The following is a 21,652-nucleotide window of genomic DNA, read 5'->3' on the forward strand; positions in this document are numbered from 1 at the left end:
AAAGTCAGTTTTATGCATACAGTATATTATACATAACTCCATAGCAACTGACAACTTCATCATTACATGGGGCATAGCAACTGACAACTTCATCACAAAGGACATAGCAAATGCATAGCAATAGACAACTTCATCATCACAAGGGGCATAGCAACTGCCAACTTCACCATCACAAGGGCCTTAGCCACTGCATAGCAACTGACAACGTTATCACAAAGGACATAGCAACTGACAACTTCATCATCACAAGGGCCATAGCAACTGCATAGCAACTGACAACTTCACCATCACAATGGGCAGCGCAACTGACAACTTCATCATCACAATGGGAATAGCCACTTCATCACAAAGAGCATAGTAACTGCATAGCAACTGAGAACGAACGACAAATACCAATATTTTACAAATTATGTGAATATTCTACAGGACCGAATTTTGTTCACAGTCCGTCCATGCTGTTGCTACAACTGATAACTAATGTATATAATCGCTTGCTATCTGTATTTAACGGGCTGTGGAAGTGAAATTAGTTAGTGTATTTAAAAAAAACACACACACACATTTAAGTGAGAAGTCTGAATGGTTAGTGGCCCATTAATCTATAAAGCAGAATATACAGCAACAGGCCTGGACTGGTGGGACAATTCCAGGTGGGCCGTCCTATATTTTGGGCCGCGAATCGGCAGGCAGGAGGCCACACATTGTCTCAAAATCGCACAGGTGAACAGCCCCCACATGATCAGCCCGTAAATAAAGAGTATCCACTAAACTAAAGTGGGCCGGTCCGAGCCGTGAAACTCCAGGGCTGGAAATGAGTTCCAGTCCGGCCCTGTACACAATACTGCATAAATAAAAGTATTGGGTCAGGTGTTTGCTGCACCAAAAAGAAAGGGAAATGAAAGAAATTAATGGATTCTGAAGGTGGGGATACTTTTCTCAACTTGTTTATTCTCCAGTTTTTACTAAGGATGTGTCATGACACTCTGCCCACTATCACCACTATTCCTTCACCTTCAGCTAACAAAACAAGGTGACTAAGAGAAAGGAGAAGTGTTTTTGCCAGAAGCTCCTTTGAGGTCATCGCGACAGGATGAGGTGCTTTAACAACATTCACAGACCAGTAAATTACAGGGGCATTGTTTTCTTTGTTTGCATAGGACACCTAATGGAATTTGGCGGGGGGGAAATGCACACTAGTGCTGGTGTTGTCCCTAAGGTTGTAAACTCTATTCTGGAGAATTCATGTCCACTCCAAAGCCTGTTACCTTTCTCCTTGGACCTAGACGTACTGACAAAAGTTTCACTTACAAACTCCAGCTAGAGCAAGGCCAAAGAATAAAGGCCTATATGACAAAACAAGAGTGACTATTACAGGAGCATAGCAACTGCATAGCAAATGGCATCATCATCACAAGGGACATATAAACTGTATAGCAACTGCAAAATAAGAGTGACTAGACAAAATAAGAGTGAATATTACAGGAGCATAGCAGCTGACAACGTCATCATGATAAGGAACATACTGACTACATAGCAACTGATAACATGATCATAAGGGACATAGAAACTGTATTGCAACTGCAAAATAAGAGTGACTAGAGAAAATAAGAATGACAATTACTGCAGCATAGCAACTAGCAACTTCATCATCACAAGGAACATAGCAATTGTACAGCAACTGCAAAATAAGAGTGATTATTATATGATCATAGCAACTGACAACTTCATCATCATAAGGAACAAAGCGACTGCATAGCAACTGATAACATCACAAGGGACATAGCAACTGTATCGGAACTGCAAAAATAAGAGTGACTAGACAAAATAAGAGTGACTATTACAGGAGCATAGCAACTAACAACTTCGTCATCACAAGGAACATAGAAACTGCATAGCAAATTACAACATCATCATAAGGGACATAGAAACTGTATTGCAACTGCAAAATAAGAGTGACTAGAGAAAATAAGAGTGACTATTACTGCAGCATAGCAACTAGCAACTTGATCATCATAAGGAACATAGCCACTGCATAGCAACTGATAACATCACAAGGGACATACCAACTGTATAGCAACTACAAAATAAGAGTGATAAACACATCCTCATCATAAGTAACATAATACAAAACCATAACAACATAATAACCCCACGATCCCAACCCAAAACAGAGTCATAACAATGGCCACATTACACGACACATTCAAGCAAGCAAAACTTTCATTTCTCCCTTAGTAATGTGTTGTTTGCGTCAACTTGTTACGGTCTCATTATTATGTGGGTTTTGGTTATCACAACACAATGTTTACATGACAGTGTCTCAATGAAAGTCAAAATCAGAGCAGGAGAGTCTTTGTAAACAGAAAATTATTTGCATGTCACATCACAAGTAATGCGATCTGATATGACAGCTTGTTATGCAACACAATGATCGGAAAATACGAAAACAAAGTCAATTCATTGTCAAATCATCGGACAAAAACGCTCATTAAAAATCTCAACATCTCGATGGGAATAAATTATGTTTTTGAGTGTGTCAACATGTCACAATGTCACAGCCTCACGTATGTAATTATATAGAGTGTGTAAAACTGAAGCCAGTCAGTTATTATTTTTGGGGTGCGGGAGGCCTGATGTGTGATCGGCTCATTTTACCGCGAGATAAAATCTCGTATCCTCTTTCATCATGTTAAAAGGATTTTTTGCAGATTCTGGGATTTTCTCCATGATGCAAAATGTTGGCAACCTTTCGTTATGGCCCGCGGAGGACTTCTTTGTGAACGGATGGAACACAATGATATGCAACACGGGCACGCTCAATTTGAAATAATGCCCTATTTTTTTAAATAAAGGGATGGAAATGGAAACAGTTTTTAAAAAATTATTAAAACAATCATTATTTGCATCCCTACTAAAATGAATTAGAGCTATTATTTGAATTGAGTAATCTATCGATTATTTTGTCAATTAATCGATAAACACAATTTTTAAAAACTGTTTTAATCCGATTAATCAACAAAATAATTGAGCGGTTAAATTATTATTAAAATAATCATTATTTGCAGCCCTACTAAAATGTATTTGGGCTATTATTTTAATCGAATAATCTGTTGAATATTAAGTTGATCAATCAATTAATTGCAAAACAGTTTTTTCGAAGGGACAGTGCAGAAAATTCACAAATGTAAATTAAAAAATGTATTTACTACTTTGGTCCCCAACATGTCAGAAAATACACAAAAATGTTGATCTCCAAAGCGCTTAATCGATTCACAAAAATAATCAGCAATTGTTTTAATAATCAATTACCCGTAAAAGTAATTATTCTATTACTTACATTACTATTAGAAGTAGAACTTTACTATTATTTCGTTCAATTTGAACAGCACAGTGTCCTAATGGTGAGCACGTCTGCCTCACCATTTGATGTTCTATTAATTTTTCTCATTTGTCCTTTAATTTGATGATTCAAATCGTTCATATACAAAATAATCAGGAATGACTATGCACAGTTTTGTGAGATTTAAAGAAAAGTTTGCTTCATTTGTGATGTCGTTGGTAGCACTCCCGGGGGAAATTACCCTCTCATCAGTATCGCCCCTCCGCTGTGAATTGTTCGTGCGTCCCCACACACACACACACACACCGTCATTACTGCTCAGTCTAGCAACGTAATTGAGGTTACTGTCTGCCTGGATGTATTCCAGATCAAGAAATTAAATCTGGGGACCTTGACCAAGTCCTCACCAACATCAAAGAAAATCGTGTTGCCCTAATTGCTTACAGTTTGTAATGACACTACTTACACCTTATTAATGAATTTGACAAGATTCATTCAATATTACTACAATTCAAGGGTGCCTTTTCCATTAAAGTGTCAACAGTGGCCCAAATTCTTATTTTCGTCACAATAGGACCACTGCCGCTTTCTGCTATTTGTATTCATAATGGCGACAATAGTGCCTCATTTTAGAGCCCGCTCACTTGCCATAAAAGCCCAAGCAGCTATGGATGGTTACCCTCCACTTAATGATGCAATTTTTATCCACAGCAAGCTCCGATGATCAAAGTTTGACATTATTTTCTTAGTTTTTCACAGATATTTGGGGATTTTTGGTTCTAAACTTGCAGTTATGTGAAAATGGCAAGTTGCGACTAATAAGCATAAAATTGCTGTGTTTGCTGCAGGTGTGTATACTCAGTGATATCTATTGTGCAATGTGTTGTCAAGCAACTAATGATTATTAGGATGATCGAATAATCTGTTTGATTAATCTGTTAATCTTGTTTCATCTGGATAAAAAAAATTATTATTATTATTTGGCCCCAACTGCTAAGGATTTTTTTCAGGCTGTTGCTAATTACAATATTTGGCAGAATAAAACTGGTTATTTAGGATTGATTAACCACCACCAACTCTAAAATGCAGACTTATTTGCATGTGCAGATTTACAGTATCTGGAGAAATAAAGGAAATAAAACAATTACATTTAAAGTAACTATCTGAGTGCTTCTATCATTCAACAGCAAATTACACTCCTAATACAAATAAACTCAAATATATAAATATTTTCAGGCTGTTTTGGATGAAAACTTACTATATTGTTGGTCTACATTACTCATAATAGTAAGTTACTAACAGTCACACACTCTACCAGTTAGCTATCAACAACTGCTAATAAATAAGTGCAAACATCAGCCAAAACGAACATATACGATACATAAAGACTCATATTTTCTTACCAAACACAGATAAGAACGTATCAGCATGAATTAGAATTGGAACAAATCAGAATGGACACACACTTCGTCATTTGCGATCACACACTACCAACTGAATGATAAACGGATGACGGAAAACAGGAAGTGGAAATACGGCGCGGCCTTTCAAATTAAAAGCGTGCGTTTGAAAATAAGATAAGTAAGCATCGCAAACAAAAAAAAACTTGAAGAATTCTTAACAAATTCCGATAACTGATTGCTCTGCCAATTAATGAATTACTTAATTAATGAATTAATTAAGAAACAAAGAATAAAATAACTTTTTTTTTAGTCCTTTGACATTTACAGCAATAAATATATGAAATACTGTCTAGGCAGACCATTAGAGTGTTTTACAATACTTTGTCATTTAGTATTTGTTATAGAACAAAGAAAAAAAATTGTGGGGAATGTAATTTTCTTTGTAATATGTTAATGTGTAAAAAAAAAAAAAAAAAGAAGAAGAAAAATCTGCACACAAAAAAAGACATATTTTTGCCAATTTTAAAAGACCTAACATCGATTAGTTGTCGATTAATTGTTGCACCGCTTTCTACATGTCCAGAGTCTCTCGCCCAAAGATGATGGCCAGCGGGGGAAGTTATTTTTAGCCAATACCTTCACCATGCATAAAGTATAATGTGCTACTTATTGTTTTGCTTTGCAAAACAGATCAATTACCATCCTCGCAAACTGATCAACTGATTAATTTGGCCTTCAGTGTCACCTGGTCACGGTTGCCCATGACATATTATGCACTGCTGTTATTTTTATTTATCTTTTTTTTTTTTTATTTTTTTTTTTTTGTAATGCCCCCACAAACTAATGATGATAAAACTGTCAAGCCTGGAAGAACCGTGAGAGAAGGTCATTTATTGTTACCTGACCCAGAGGCCATGGGGAACAGTTGCAGTCTGGCACACTAGGGGGCAGCGTGTGCATCAGGTGCTCTGACCCCTGTGCCTGAAGGGACTCTGAAATGTGGCCACAGCTGCTACGTGGGACCACAAAGCAGCTGGTGAGCTCTCCCTAAGATGCAACCACCACATCGCTATTCTCATCCACCCACCAGCTTCAACGAGCTGCGCCGAGAGCTGTCGTCATAGCAACGGGCAGACCTGCTGATGCCCTTGGGGATCATTTCTTGACAGAGTTCCTCGGTGTCCTCCCTTTTGGCATTTGCGCGATGCTGCTATTGGCGCGTAGATATGTTTGCCTCAGTGTCCCTTGGCAACCTTCATCGCTCTCTCACTTCTTCTCAAAAGTCAAGTCAGGAATTTGCATGCATGTAAGATGTTTATAAACCACAAAGTGATGTATTTTCATTTCTGCTTCAGTAAAAAGCTCTAAAAAATGTCAGGGTCTTGCCTGGGCACACCAAGGGGTTTTAGGAAGGCCCAGTAGGAAGGTTTTCCCACTGACGACAATTCACGAATAGAGAGTTATGAATAGCATGAGTTCTATTGTTGATGTAAACAGTGAAAACATTTGGACCAAGTATAGAACCCTGAGGGACGCCTTTGAAAAGTGATAGCAGGTCTGAGAGAAGACTCCCCATCCTCAATGGTTTCTTGTTCCCATAGCAGTAACTGTCAAGAGTTCTCAAAGAGGCCTAATGAGGTCCAGAAGTCTCAAAAATGGTTTTATCTGTCCGAGTTTGCAGTCAAGATGCTACTGACATTCACAGTGACAGTATCACACACACCTGATTAGTGAGTCATCCTTGGCCCCTCCTTGAAGACCCGCCAGATGGGAGTCCTTCCAGAACCTGGACAGGAAAGCAGATAGCAATTAAAACTCATTAAAAGGGGCAGAAAGAAAGGAGCTAAGAAATGTAGGTAGACTTGCACTTTCAAGGACCTCATCCATCCACCCATTAACCTCCGCTTATCCGAGGTGGGCAGCAGCTTCAGCAAGGAAGACCAGACTTCCCTCTCCCCAGCCATTTCATCCAGCTCCTACAAAGGGATCCCAAGGCACTCCCAGGCCAGCCAAGTGACATATTCACTCCAGCGTGTCCTGGGTCGTCCCCAGGGCCTCCTGCAGGTGGGACATGCTTGGAAGACCTCACCAGAGAGGCATCCATCTTCCAAGGTCTAGCTTATGTAGCTGTGGATCAGGAATAGGCAAGGTCCCCGCCTTTGGCCGCTGCCCAGCCCAGCTCACACAGCACCTGACCCCTTTGGCCCCTTCCACAGGTGGTGAGTCCATGGGAAGGGGGACCCACACTGCCTCTTTGGGCTGTGACCGGCCAGGACCCATGGGTGAAGGCCTGGCCTGGCTCCAAAGGGGGGCCCGGGTGTCCTGCGTCCAGGCAAGGGAAAACAGGATCCAAATTTCTGACTTATCGTAAGGGGTCTTTTGAGCCGTGCTTTGTCTGGCCCATCACCTAGAACCTGTTTGTCATGGGTGACTATGCCAGGGGCATAAAGCCCCAGACAGCATCCTAGGATCCTTGAAACGCACAAACCGCTCCACCATAGTAAGGTGATGGCTCAAGGAGGGGCGTCAAGTACCTGAGGACGTAATAATAGACGGTGGATAATAGATGAGGGGGCAGTAATCATTGTCGTACAAAATTATCATTTTTCTGCGACAGTAGCAGCTGGGACGGCAACATTCGTCACTGCTGTTCACCTCGGATAGCGACAGATGAATGTCGAATAGTTTATTATCTAATTACACTTTTTACTTCAAATCCCACAACGGGTAATGGATTTTTCATCACGGGATTAAAAATAAATTGATCAAAGATAAATGGTCTCCCATGAAACACAAGGTCGAGATCAGTTATGCACCACTGGATCTGGAGATGAGCGTGTCCCTTGTAATCCACTGTTAGCACAAACTACAAGTGACAAGAATTCAAATCAATAAACTATTGACCAAAGGACTCAGCCTCCAGTTACTGACAGTTTGTTGTCCGCCTGTGGCACTCACAAAAGCATTTGCTCTTGCATCCATGCATAAGAACTCTGAGCAATCTTGACATGGTCTTTTTCTTCTCCCATTTGAAAGCATTAATGTCACAGCCGGTTTCATCTAGAAGCAGGTCAGATGCTAAAACGCTTACATATTTACGTCACTTTGTTTGTGATCTTCCCTGCCGTAGACAATCCAGTGCCACGTACGCACTCCTCGCAGTCTAACTGTACTCTCGCTCTTACTTCCTCCCACGCAGTCATCTGTAAAAGGGAGCGGGCGCTTCACAACAGCGGCAGAGATATTGGTTGATTGTGTGTGATATACTTTATTTGCATTCTCTCATCTTACGTCCTTGATAAAAGCTGTTTTTAAGGCAGGTCTCATCTGTCAGATGCTTTAATCACGTGTATCAAAGAGAAATCCGAACATTTTTACTCTAACCTTGTGCGGTCTTGCAAAACCTGATTTAGAGATATATTCGTATGCTGCATGTCTATGGGGGACCAAAAGTGCCAAAATTAAATAAATGTGTCATGAAATAATTAAATAAATGTGTCATGAAATAATTAAATGTGTAATTTATTAATTAAATATGGAATTAAATAAACCAATAATTAAATGTGTCATGAAATAATTTAATGCGTAATTTATTAATTAAATATGGAATTAAATAAACCAATAATTAAATAAATGTGTCATTCATTAATAAAATGACCTACATATATAAATATATATATAATTGTTTCTGTATTTATTATTTATTTTTCATGTCTATGTTCTCTCCGTCTATTCTACAGGTGAATGATTTTGAAAAAAAGAGTGTGGCCTTTGAGGTGCAAACCTGTCCCATGCTGCTCCCTCCGCTCAGGGGATGGCCGAGGTCCAGGATGGACACACATACGCCTGTGACAGGTATTCCGTTATTACTGTATTAGTGTATTCCCTGCAAAGCATGTCATACTGCAGGATTGTCGGGGTTCCTTGAAGGCTCACTAAACAATCGCAAATAGACATTACACTGGGAAACAATTTGAAAAAAAATCAGTTGCGTTATTTTTATGCTGATTAAAATTGGATTTCAGATTATAAAATTGCATCAGTTTTTTCTTCAGCACGTAGAAGTTTTTTCTCCAGATTACCTTCCAGATAAGCAAAATTCCATTGATCACCTGTAGAAAGAATGTATGAGCTGATTACGAATGGATTTGCTACAAGTAGTAGTAGTACAAGTAGTACAAAGACTGTAGCAAGAAGATCTTATTACGATAGGATTAGCTGTAGAAAGACTGTAGTAAAATCTGATTACGATTGGATTAGCTGTAGAAAGACTGTAGTAAAATCTGATTACAATTGGATTAGCTGTAGAAAGACTGTAGTAAGAAACTCAGATTGTGATTCCATTCATCTATAGCTACGTGGCAACTTTTTTGTGCAGTCACAGTGGAGAGAGTACGGTGAGATGTGTGTGCAGCTCCCAATAGGTCAGTTCTATGAGTATCTGCAAACTAAAAGCTAGCATAGTAGCAATTAAGAGGATTACTGCTGGGTTTGCTCTTAAACTTGTAACCATGGGCATACCGTTAATTGTTCTATTTCATTTTGCTGTTTTTGTTTTTGTTTTTTTCATAGCATCTAACTATTCTTTCTTAGTGTTTTATTTGCATACTGTAAATACACATTTATTTAATGTTTTTTAAGAAAACAGGGATGCTATAGCTCAAAAACTTATATCAGTTTTGGATTCCGCACCCAAACATTAGTCAAACAAAGCTGTCAGACACAAACACAACAAAAAATGTGTCCCCAGTGGTACCTAAGCAAATATTCATATTCCTTTTCTAATGATGAAAACAAGATAGAAAGGGTGGTAGCATCCAGTAGTGGTACACGCCTTCTGCCTTTCAAGCAGCTGGCGAAGGTTTGCCTGCTGGCCATTGCCCCAAAATGAAGCTGTCCAAGTGCCCCAATGCCGGTCCCAACCTCAGTTACAGTGGGTGGGTTGTGTCTGGTAGGCCAAACAAATCACGATGATGTGAGGACCGGGACCTGAAAGCCAAATAATACAAGACTGAATTTGAGTCAGTCTAAGTTGAAATTGTGAAGGATATCTAATAGTAAAGATTGGACAATAACATTAAAATTAATTATCAGGGCTTCTCTAAAATAGCCTATTGTGTGTTATGTGTGTTTAGCTCTGCAATGTTAGAGGAGAGCCAAGATGGTATGGACAGTGGTACCCTAAGTCCTGCCACAGCTAGACAAGTCACCATCCAGCGGCACCCTACTCAAGGCTTTGGCTTCATTGCAGGCAGCCAGAGGCCCGTCATTGTACGCTCCGTCTCTGCTGGTTAGTGAGTGCGAATGGTAGAAAATGAAAGCCAGTAATAAAAAGAGTGACAATGATGTAAGATGGCTTAAATTGAAGTGTTTAACTTGGTATGCTGGTTGTGTGTGGCCATCTATCCGCAGACGGACCTTCCTTTGGTAAGCTTCTCCCCGGAGATCAGATCTTGGCCATTAACGAGGAGACGGTGAGCGACGCGCCCCGGGAGAGAGTCATAGACCTTGTAAGGTAGCATCCTTTACTGTCCCAGGAGGGAGGGTGGGAGTCTTTAGGGCCAGGGGACTAATTGTGAGGCCAAGTGAAAAGTACAAGGGAACGGAGGTAATGAAAGAGGGTGGCCTGAAAGGAACGCAATGCTTCTTCTTACTGTGACTGATACATGACCGCATGAGCACAAAATGGTGGACGAGTCAGTCAGAGAGGAAATGGCAGATAGAAAGTGGCGAAGCTCTCCAAACACTCACGCTGCACATGGCATTACCTAACATACTCTACTCTGTTGTCTCCCCATAGACGCTGCAAAGACACTATTGTTCTCACTGTGCTGCAGCCTCATCAGGTGCGTACAAGTACCTTGCGCTCATCACTTCTTTTCACGCGTGTCTTAACATGCACGCCCACACATTTGGTGCTTAATTATTAGAGTACTGGTAATTTCTCTTCTGGTAACGCTCTGTGAAAAGCTTCAGGTCATTCATTAAAAGCGTCCATCCATCATGGAGAAATGCAATTTGCTAAATAAACGGCACATTTAGAACTGGTAATATGATGAGATAAAAAATGTTGATGGGTTTGTAATTCAAAGCTGAAAGTTTTATCTTAAGGCTGTCCGATTTTGAAAAAAAGTTGAATAACGATTATTTGGGTAATAGTTGAAATTACAATTATTCAAACGATCATTTTTCTTTTTGGTACAAAACAAGAAAATGTTTAAGCATGTAAAAAAACATTACGATAAATAAAATGTATTAAAATAATTACGACGTCGTATTAGGGCCGCGTATATATTTTTTCCTCCAGAGGGGGGGTAATAATCTGAAAAAAAACTCACAAATTTGCCACTTTATAAAGTCACTTGTGAGAAAAAAAAATCTTTGCGAGTTTATAAAGTGGAAAATTTGCAAGAAAAAAACTCAGAAACTTACGACAAATACACGTAGCGTAGAGTCTAATGTGAGGATTTGTCTGTGGTTAATTGGACACTGTTTGTAAAATGAAAAGGCAGGATGGAGACAGATTCATTCTTAATTTAAACTTTACTCGTCATACACGGCAGACAGAGCGACAACCCTTCCTGATCCCATATCAGCTGACTATCACTAACCAATCAGAAGCTAGCGGACTTTAGGTAAATGAAAGCGAATGACGTAGAGCAGCAGATTCGACACATCAACTTAACCACTTGTACAAAAAAAATACCAAAATGTATGAATGTGTAAATAATCATTCTGGAAACATACATTTACAAGTAAATATTTATTTTAACAAATTAACTTAAATGCTTGATCCTCAGGTAGTGGACCTTCGCAAAGTGAGGCGTCTTTGTCGCTGGCCGTACCCAACACTTCAAACATCATACGGTTAATTTCTGCTAAAGCAATTACTATCTCCTTATTTGAAAACCTGATCGAAAAGTATTGGCACAAGCATCCGAGTAGTACGCTACGTGTAGTTCTCGTAAGTTTTAGATTTTTTTCTCTCGCAAATTTGCCTCTTTATAAAGTTGCAAATTTGCGACGACTTCATAAAGTGATATTTGCGAGTTTTTTCTCTGTATATTACCCCCCCCCACCCCGCCCCCCAAAAAATTGGACGTGGCCCTAATACGCAGGCTATGGTTTCCTTGTATAACCGGGATGGTAATTGTAGTGTTTGCATTCAGCAACAAATTGCAAAATCTTTTTAATCACTGACCTTCACTTTGTCGTCTCTCTTTACTTATATCCACAGTCACCAAAATCTGCCTTTATAAGTGCAGCCAAAAAGGCCCGTCTGCGAACTAACCCGCCCAAAGTGCGCTTTTCAGAGCAAGTGTCCATCAGTGATCCAGACTCAGTAAGTTTCCGCATCTCCGATTTGTGCATGCCAACACCTATTGCTGCCCGTTCCCTCAATCTCCCACAGCTCATTTCTTTTGTTTGATCTGCAAATATCCTCTCTCAAGCCACTCTTCACTAAACGTGTGTCTGCGCGTGTGTTTGTCTGTGTAACAAAGAGAAAGCTTTTGGGTGAGAAGTTTAGCCTTGAATAAATTGCTTTTCAGACAGTTTAAAATTCTCAGATGAGCAACCCAAACTTCAAAGTCACCATAGGCCTCACTTGTCTTGTGGTCATATGTCACAGGGTGAATGCTATGAGACGAGCATTGTCACGCTGATGCTATTGTGCATCAAAAATGAATATGATTATTCTCTCGCTGGCCACGCCATCATCGCTCACCACATTTAAAGGCAAACATCAAAATGGATGGTGCGTGCCCTATTACTTCAAGGACTTACTGGCTTTCGTTTTGCTTTAAAGCGTTGATGTCATCAGGGGACATATTGGGGGGGTATTTGTGGATTGCTATTAAATTCTGTAATGACCCTGCATTATAGTCCTCAGTTAATTGCGACAGCATATCTCAACATTCACATTAATTTACTGAGGAAATTCTTAGTTTAATTAGGGCCCGACCGATTAATCGGACACCGATTATAATCGGCCGATTATTGGCCTTCAAACATCGGCCAAAACAATCGGCCAATTGGGCCGAGTGGACAATTATTTTCCCCTTAAAAACGTTATTGAAGAAAATCTAAGTATCCGACGCTGTGAAAGTACCCTGAATGCACCATTTTTGCTTGCGTAGCATTAGCAACTAGTAAGTGTGTAGTGTATTATTCTGTTGTCCCGAAGCACCCTTTAAGCTGTTTAATGATACCGCAGTTGGAGTTAACTGTAAAACTGAGCACACGACATTAAGAATTACATCCACTGTATATTTAAATACAAAACATGCTTTGTTTTTAAAACATTGCTAGCCTAGCGCTCATGCTAAAAGCCTAACATGAAGTTAGCATCGACTTCGCTTTTCCTTCAAATAACAAATATTCACACACAAATGTTGTAGGAAGACATACCCACAGGTAAGATAACACTACGCAATGGCACAAATTCTTCCCAATGTGTGAAAAACGAATTGTTTTAATAGAATTCAATCGCAACTTTCTTCTGCACTCACTTTAAGTATGTGCACCATGGATATACGGCACCACACTGGCCCCTAGAGGTCAAAACGCACAGGAACAGTCAGTGTATTGTGATACGTATCGTATTGTGACTCCTGTATCGTGTTGTGTTGTGTTGTGTTACGTTACTAAATCTACATCTACAGCCTCTGTTGTTCTTGGTGAACTTTTTAAACAGGGCACAGAGCATTGAGTTTCTTATGGGACCGAAGAGATTTTTTGTATTAGTTTGTCAGACAGGCGACGCGAACTTTAATTATAGCTGATTTTTATCCGCTTGTCCAACCTCACGATACCAGCATCGTGCAAATGTCAGTTTCCTTAATTACACCTTGAGACCATTATTGTCAATAAAAAATAGATTTTCCGGATCTCTTCTCTTACTTAAACTAATTGTCTGCCTCTCCCGAGAATCGACACCATTTGATCCGACGCTACACAACGTGGAAAGAGGTTTCTATTATTGTTGCAACAACTTAAGCCAAGACAGTTGCGGATTAATCTGTGCCTCCACTGATGAGAACACAAGCTGCTATTGACAAGTTAAGAGCTCAGTTGCCAAGGACGGAGAGAGATGAGGTAAAATAGCGTGCTGCCATGTTTCTCGTCACACTCCGGCCTAACCGCTAACGAGAATGACACTCAATTGAGTGCAGGCCTATTTCAACACAACATTCTTCTGGATTAGCATTCAATTGGGTGTCTCCATTGAATTTTGGGGTCAATATTGCATATTTCAGTGAGAAACTACTATACAAAAAAAAGATCCCAGATTAGCACAATAATTGAATGTTTTGTTCCTCCGGCACATTCCACTCCACAGTGGTTCGATGCTACGGGGACTTTTCACCCTCCTCTCTAACAGATATTTGCAGGGTACAGAAGATGCCCAAAACAACAGCTGGTAAAGCCAAGTGAATACTTGCATTGACCAAAAACAGACTGTTGGGCATCTGTTGTGGATGTCAGATTCATTCATTGTTGCATTAAATCTACAAACTGTCATGCATTAAGTTTGGATTTTCTTCTTACAAACCAAAACATGAGCTTTAAAAAGGCTTGTTTCCATGTAGATTTAAGCAGATTTATTTTCCTCTCATTAAAAGCACCCTACAGTCTGACGCACAAACCTTACCATCTGTAGTCATTTATGGCTGCATAATCACTACTGAGTCATACCTTACCTTAAAACCCCTCCAGTGAGATGGAGAAGAAAAAAAAGAGGAGACAGAGGGAGGATGCCAATCACCTTCCAGGAAGAATGGACTGCACTGTGCTTCATAACTTTTCTTCAAACAAGTGCTTTGAGTAAAAGCAGAAACCTTGGCTCCCCTCCCCCCTATGTGCCTCCACTCACACACGTCTGCAGTGAAAGTCTTCTTGTTTTATCATGCACTTTTCTATGCATGGAAGACATCCTGACCATAACAGATTCCTTACTAACAGGGATTGCAATGGAGCAAAATATTTCAAGAGCAACCCACCACCATAATCTCCCTCTTGCAGACAATGCTGAAGGACGACTCCTTGCTACTCATACCCAATGTGCTGAAGGTCTTTTTGGAGAATGGGCAGATTAAGTCCTTTACCTTTGATAGCCGTACAACTGTGAGGGTAAGTACCACTACAGCTATGGAATATCATTTGGACTGGATTTCCCATGATTCTTGGGCACATAAGCAGGATGTAGTTCTAGTTCCGGTATGACGGAAACACTTTAACAGCAAAATACCTTTTAATTGATTTATTGCATGGATCACTATGACAACTGTGTGATTGACATGCACATGGCCCAATCAATTGGCTTGCAACTTAAAAATAAAAATAAATAAAATACATATTAGTGGGGCAAAACAATGTGGCAGGTGAAATCCGCAGGGGGGGACACTAGGCTCAAAACGGTTCTGAACCGTTTAAAAGTCTGGTCTCGCCACCCTAACAAATATCCTTAATTCTTGAAGAACCTGTCAAAGGATACAATGCCCTCCTGTTTTAAATGTGATCGAGCCTTCAGGTGTTATAGCAACATAAGATCAGTCTGCAGAAGAAATCTGACTAAATTTATTTTGTAGTCTATATTGAAACCCATTTAACACACGTGCTGACAACATTGGAACCTTTCTGGTTTAGTCTTTCTTGTTCCCCAAAACTGAAACTTTCACAAATGCGATTAAGAACCTAAAGCAATAAATGAATTCAGTCAAACTGTGTGTCATTCCCTAAGAAGAATGTGACATCTCTGAACAGACTCATTAAATGGGCTCTGTTTGATTCCATGAATCTGCTCATTGCGGGGGAGAAGGGGCCAAACCAGAAACTGCTTTTACATTAAAGGAGAGATGAAAACTGTCCCTGTCAGCGTAATTAAATGGAATTTCTGCATAATAGGAAGGAGTGGATCAATAAAGAATAGGGCAGATTAACTCAATGGCGCACCAGAATGCATAGTTGCGTGGACGAAGCTTCCCTGCAGCATTCTCGGCTACAAGTCATACAATTTTGTGGCCCAGTTGATTGGACAACTTTTTCATCATTTACGGAAAACCCTACACAAGTTCCTACACTAAAACGGCTTGTCCTTGCTTTTAAGAGATAGCAATTGCTCACGATTAGAACAAGAGCAAGAGCCAAACTATATTAACATGACAGTGCTACAAGATCTCTCATCTAACAAAACTAAACATCGTCCGTTTGAACAATCTGCCCAAGAGCAAATGTTTGACCGCAACCCTCAAATATTTAATATGCACTAACTGTACCGAATGGAGAATATATAAGGAAGCTCTCCATTGCTCAAAATGACAGATATGACACTGAAGTCACTACGATATCACTGTGACAAAGTGGTGTGAATAAAAATACAGTGCAACCAGCGTGGAAATTGCCTCCATACATCAAAGTATTTGTTGCAATATTTCCTATGTTGAAATGTTTTTTGTCTAATCGGTTTCCACTGCTTTCCATTCAGGATGTGATCTCCTCCCTGCAGGACCGCCTCTCACTGCGCTACATCGAGCATTTTGCCCTTGTGCTGGAGGCTGGCGGTCTTGACCAGAGTCAAAAGTTACTTCTGCTGCAGGAGAATCAACCCTTGACGCACGTAAATACAACATGTGTCAAAACAACTGAAATTTGAATACAGAGGAAACTATAAAGTCAAACAATCTGTTTTGTGATGCTCACTGACTTTAATTTCGGAAGTCATGACTTCACACATGATTATGGTTTGAACGCTTTAAATAAGAAAAAAAAAATAGTAACACTTTTGGGGTTTTCATCTTTAACTAATTTGCTCCCAAAAACGTTCTATTTTAAATATTACCAGTGTCCCAAAAACATATTTATAAGTTGTTGGTTTTTTTTACGCTAGAGCATACAGAAGGCTTTGATGCAGCCTCTGAACTGAAGAGAACAGTTGAACCAATTGTAGTTTTTACAAAAACGGCCAGCAGGTGGCAGCAGAGTATAAGAGATCAACCAGGGCCATGTTGCAACACGCTGTTTTCTACACAGTTTTAAATAGATTTGTGAATAACGATGAAACTATATATTCTAATGCTAATTGCTGCAAAACTAAAACAGAAATAAATTTCCCTGATCAAAAAAGAGACTAATCTTTCTTTTGGTATGTTCCATGTTTTTATAGCAATTGAACACAATATACTGTAGGCCTTGCAAAATCAGTCAAAATCCAGTAAAACAGCCGGGAGTGAAGGGGGTTGCTTCAGTTAAAATGGCTGGGAGTGAATGAGATAAAGGGGAAGTCAATCCCCCCAAAAAAATCTTGACAATAATATGTATATATAATAGGAATACGAGTTATGAAGCAAAATCCAGCCATTTGTATCCATCTCAGGGGGCGGCCATTTTGCCACTTGCTGTCGACTGAAGATGGCATCAATGTTGCTCACAGCTCACCTGTTTTCTGAAGCTGAGCTGTGATTGGTTGTTACCTGAGACCTAAGCAACTGTGATGTCATCTTTATGTCGCAGGTGGCAAATTGGGTGCCCGCTGAGATGGATAAAAATGGCTGGATTTTGCTTCATAACTCGTATTCTACAAACGTAATATTAATCAGAATGTCACGTTTAGACTAGTCATATAACATATTGTCAAGAAAAAACGTTTAAGGTTGACTTCCACTTTAAAGGTTCCACTGTATGACGACAGAGACTGAATAAACATTTGAATGTTGTCGACCCTGTTCAACTACAAAAATTTGTGAGTGATCTATTCCGTCTTTCCGTAGGTGGTGCATAGAACCTATTTCCAAGGAATGAAGTGTCTGTTTCGCATCTGCTTCTTCCCCAAGGACCCAGCAGACCTGCTGAGACGGGACCCTGCTGCATTTGAATACCTCTACATTCAGGTAAAGCACTGGATTAAGAGGGATCAAATGGGCAGCCATCCAGCATCAAAATTCTGTGTGAGATCTGTCCCAACCAAAGCAGGCTCTGCCAAGGGCTGTCAAATCATATCTCAAACAGCTGTATTGCCCTTGAATGGACGGTTTTAAAGGGTTCATCCTCTGTCAACCGCATCTTTTTCCAATCATGTTGACGGATTGGCGCAAGGCCTATTCAGATTGATTTCTAAAACAAGATGATTCTTTTTCAGATGATCTTCCTCAAACTTTGAATGAATAGTGCTCTATTTCAGAACATATTGTGCTTGGTCCTAATCAATTTGCAAACATTATACTGTCATCTGTGACATTTCCTCATTCAATCACAATCGCATTTACCTCTACGGTATATCTAACACGATTATCAATTTGGAAGTTTGAGCAATTAGCACTTAGCAGTTGCACTTAAACTAATGGCACGACTCAGACAAGGGTCCCAGGGTCTAATGGCGCTGTTTGCAATTAGCAGTGTTCTAAGAATCGCATATCTTGTCCTCACAGAATCGCAATGATGTAATCAAGGAGCGCTTTGGCATGGACTGGAAATCTGACATCACGTTACGATTGGCCGCTCTCCATATCTACATCACTGTGTCCTCAGCAAGGCCCAATCAGAAGATCTCTCTGAAGCACGTAGAGTAAGTTCACAAAAAAATGATTAAATACCCATAACGTTAATTGTCTTTTTTTTTATCCTGATTTACTATTCAGCCAAGAAAAGTTTGGTCGTTTTAAAGGCCGATCTGCCTACATGAATGGATTGCATTCATTTTGATGAGAAACACATCACTTTCACCACCAATGTCTTAATTCATTCTTTAAAACCTCAACCTGAAAAGTAATTAGCTTGTGCAATCATCCACTGTGGCTGTAATACGTTAGACTGATGATGGAGGCGGAAAGTTAGCCTCAGTGACATTCTCACGTAACTTCCCCTCTAGGCTCTGCCTAGTCATACTGTTCTTGTTTTTATTTATCTTGTGTTGTCCTAACACTTTTTCTCTGTCACAGAAAGGAATGGGGTCTAGAGCCTTTTCTTCCGCTTACTCTGCTCCCAACGGTCAAGGAGAAGAATGTTTGCAAGATTCTGTCACAGTTGTTGAAGACCTACCAGCATCCGCCGCCATCAGGCAACAAGGTGCTACTACTGATAACACAGAACCCTTGTCTTACACCTGAGGCAACAAGCTAAAACCTGAAATTCTCACTTCACACCCATGTAGGATAAATAACTAAAATATGATAAATGAACTTCCCCCTCTGTATGTGCCAATGAGTGAGGCCTTAATAATAATGTGACAACTGTGGTATTTGTTATGAACATCAATCTTGCGCTAAACAATCACTTAAAAGGCACGTCATGTCATTTTTAAGAGATTAGAGGTATATTATTTCAGTTACTGGAAGTATCTATGCAAACAATATTCAATATATTGGGGCATTAAGGAAAAACCTGAAAATTGCTGTAATCAGTTTATAGGAATTTCTTTCTACAGGAAATATTTGTTTGGTTGCATGATTTTGAAGAAACAGTTAAACAAAAATGTAAGCACTGTTGTGGCTTTTAAAACTGAAAAAAAAAGTTAAATAACTAAGCTTCAAAAGCCCTCTAGTGAGGTTAGTATAGTTGGCTATTTTTCATACTAATTTTTCTGAGTTGATTGCCAATTTTCTAGGCATATTGCACTGTTACACTAAATCACAGCAGAGGCAGAAACAAAAAGCTATTGTACTTTGTAGTCTGCCTGGTCAGTCTGTATAAGAGCCAACCCTATAGCTTTAGAAAGCTTATTAGCTTGGGATGCAACTGTTACATAAGCACTTTGTACTACTGCACATGTGTGGCGTAACAGTGCCACCATGAGGCTATGTTGGTGGGCATGATGTTTTCTGATGATTTTCCTTACTTGACAGGTGCCTCCTCTTCAAGGAAAGCTGCAGTACTTGCGAGTCCTCAATGACCTCCCACCTTTTGGAGGAATACTCTTCAGTACGGTTGGACTGGTAGTACATTTTGATTCTTTTTATACAGTAACAGCAGAACTACAGTGTTTAAAAACTATTGGTATTTCCTAAATTAAAATATCTGAGTAAAATAAATATCTGGGTTTTGCCTCCAGGATGAAAAACAATCAGCCACAACTCTACTGGTAGGTCCTCGACATGGCATCAGTCACGTGATTGACCTGAAAAACAACCTGACGACAGTTCTGACAGAGTTTAGTAGGATATCGAAGATCCAGCTCTATCGCGAAAGCCAAGGTGTGGCTCGTGTGGAGGTGTCAATCCACGAAGGCAAGGTATGACACAGTCTTGCAAGTTTTGCTAATACGATGACACAGTCCTTTCATTGTTTGACATTTCCTTGCAGCCATTGGTGCTACTCATGGAATGGCCAGATGCCAGTAACTTTGCATGTCTCATCTCTGGCTACTACAAACTGTTTGTAGACCCCAAAAGGAACATCTACTTCAGGATCTCTGGTCAGTCTCATCTGACCAAGGCAGGTATGTTGGAAGGCTTCTTGCAAACACAAATTTGGCCCAGAATGTTATTCATGATCTAAAATATTGTAAATCACAAGTTACACTGTATTGCCTCACAAACAAATCACAATGTCACAATACTACTGATTGTTGTATATGACATCTGTTGACTTGAATTTTCATCGATTGAAATCATGGACAGTTGATTCAACATCCCATGGCACCATACTCTGTCTGTCGCCATCTTGGCTCATCAGAATGAGATACTCATTCCTCTTCCAGCAAGCCAACCATGACATTACAGAATTCTTGCGTGCAACCTTTTGCTGTGCTCATAAACATTTGTTGGAGCATGAACAAATCCACTGCTTTATGCTGTGTCTACCTGTAGTCTGTATACAAGAAGGATTGTCATACCATCACATTCCACCCGAATCTAACCCTCGAAACTCCAAAATATTCCAACTTTCAACATCCATCTCTGAAATAACAAATACTCCCCATGAGACCATCAGCTGTCCGCCTCTGCTTTCCCATCTGGATCTTCTTGAAATAAACTTATTTTAAATGCCTCAAACTCTTCACTGCTCTGACAATTTTATCCCCAGATTACAGAAGCTCCCACCATTCACACCCACGTTCTGGGGCAACCGGCTTACCAAGTGGAGGGCGGAGAGGGGACGAGAGAGAAAGCTTGCACAGGGAGTCAGGGTCTTCAAGGGCCATTGCACCTGCAGAGTCTCAGCATCTAGGTCTGTGCCATTTCCACCTTCAAGAACAACAGTTTCAGGAGCTCCAAGCACACCCTGAAGCTGACCTTGACATCAATGAGAACTTTATTTCCCAAGAGGCCACTGAGCGGCCCCGCACCAAGTCAGACCCTACACAGCAGAGTACAGAGGAAGTAGCTGTGGTGACACCGAGTCCACCAGTGGAGAATGCCGGATTCAGAAACCGTGCCCAAACATTGGCTCAAACTCAAAAATCCCCACGGTACTTCTGTGACTCCTGCAAAGACAGGCACAGGAAGGAGGATTTGTCAACGGCAGTGAGCAGCGGTCGAAACGTAGGAAAAACTTGCTCGAGTGGTTGCGCTTCCAGAAATGGGGGCGGCGTTGATCTCATGGCGCTGCCGCCCCCTGGGAATGAGGAGGACGAGGAGGAGCCACCCAACGGAGGCGAAAAGCTGCAACCACCACAACCTGCGATTGCCGCCCCACCACCTGGCTTCAGAGACAACAGCTCTGATGAGGATGACTCAAAGAGAGGGAGGAAGGCTCCACCCGGTGCCAGGACAGATGCCAGCACTGTGAAACAGCAACATACTAAGGAGGACGTACCTGTGACACTTATTGATAACGTGGCCACGAGAACGGTCCGAGATCATGCACAGGAACTTGACGATGCATTGGTATCCACCTTACAAGCTCTAGAGGCTTTGGCAGCTTCTGAGGACTACCCCCATCACCACCACCAGCCAACACAGACTGCAGGTCAACA

The 21,652-nt window shown here is 40.4% G+C and overlaps 1 protein-coding gene across 4 annotated transcripts in view; it reads left to right on the plus strand.

Annotated features, from left to right (window-relative positions):
• Positions 1 to 21,652, plus strand: part of frmpd3 (FERM and PDZ domain containing 3) — an 81,527-nt gene that overhangs the window by 54,482 nt on the left and 5,393 nt on the right. Inside the window, exons 3-16 of one of the 4 annotated variants that reach the window (XM_086084920.1) lie at positions 8,484 to 8,598; positions 9,879 to 10,033; positions 10,156 to 10,258; positions 10,544 to 10,589; positions 11,981 to 12,085; positions 14,767 to 14,874; positions 16,229 to 16,360; positions 17,511 to 17,630; positions 18,168 to 18,304; positions 18,678 to 18,804; positions 19,581 to 19,670; positions 19,787 to 19,966; positions 20,038 to 20,173; positions 20,761 to 21,645. In XM_086084920.1, coding sequence (XP_085941046.1) covers positions 8,558 to 8,598; positions 9,879 to 10,033; positions 10,156 to 10,258; positions 10,544 to 10,589; positions 11,981 to 12,085; positions 14,767 to 14,874; positions 16,229 to 16,360; positions 17,511 to 17,630; positions 18,168 to 18,304; positions 18,678 to 18,804; positions 19,581 to 19,670; positions 19,787 to 19,966; positions 20,038 to 20,173; positions 20,761 to 21,645 — 2,365 coding nt within the window. In that variant the 5' untranslated portion in view covers positions 8,484 to 8,557. Of the gene's footprint in view, positions 1 to 8,483; positions 8,599 to 9,878; positions 10,034 to 10,155; positions 10,259 to 10,543; positions 10,590 to 11,980; positions 12,086 to 14,766; positions 14,875 to 16,228; positions 16,361 to 17,510; positions 17,631 to 18,167; positions 18,305 to 18,677; positions 18,805 to 19,580; positions 19,671 to 19,786; positions 19,967 to 20,037; positions 20,174 to 20,760; positions 21,646 to 21,652 lie in introns of those variants that run through there. The other 3 variants (XM_086084921.1, XM_086084924.1, XM_086084923.1) reach the window with 3 other exon arrangements.

The sequence above is a fragment of the Leptonotus elevatus genome, chromosome 9, assembly GCF_054856555.1.
Source record: "Leptonotus elevatus isolate MCC_2025b chromosome 9, RoL_Lele_1.0, whole genome shotgun sequence".
NCBI lineage: Eukaryota > Metazoa > Chordata > Actinopteri > Syngnathiformes > Syngnathidae > Leptonotus > Leptonotus elevatus.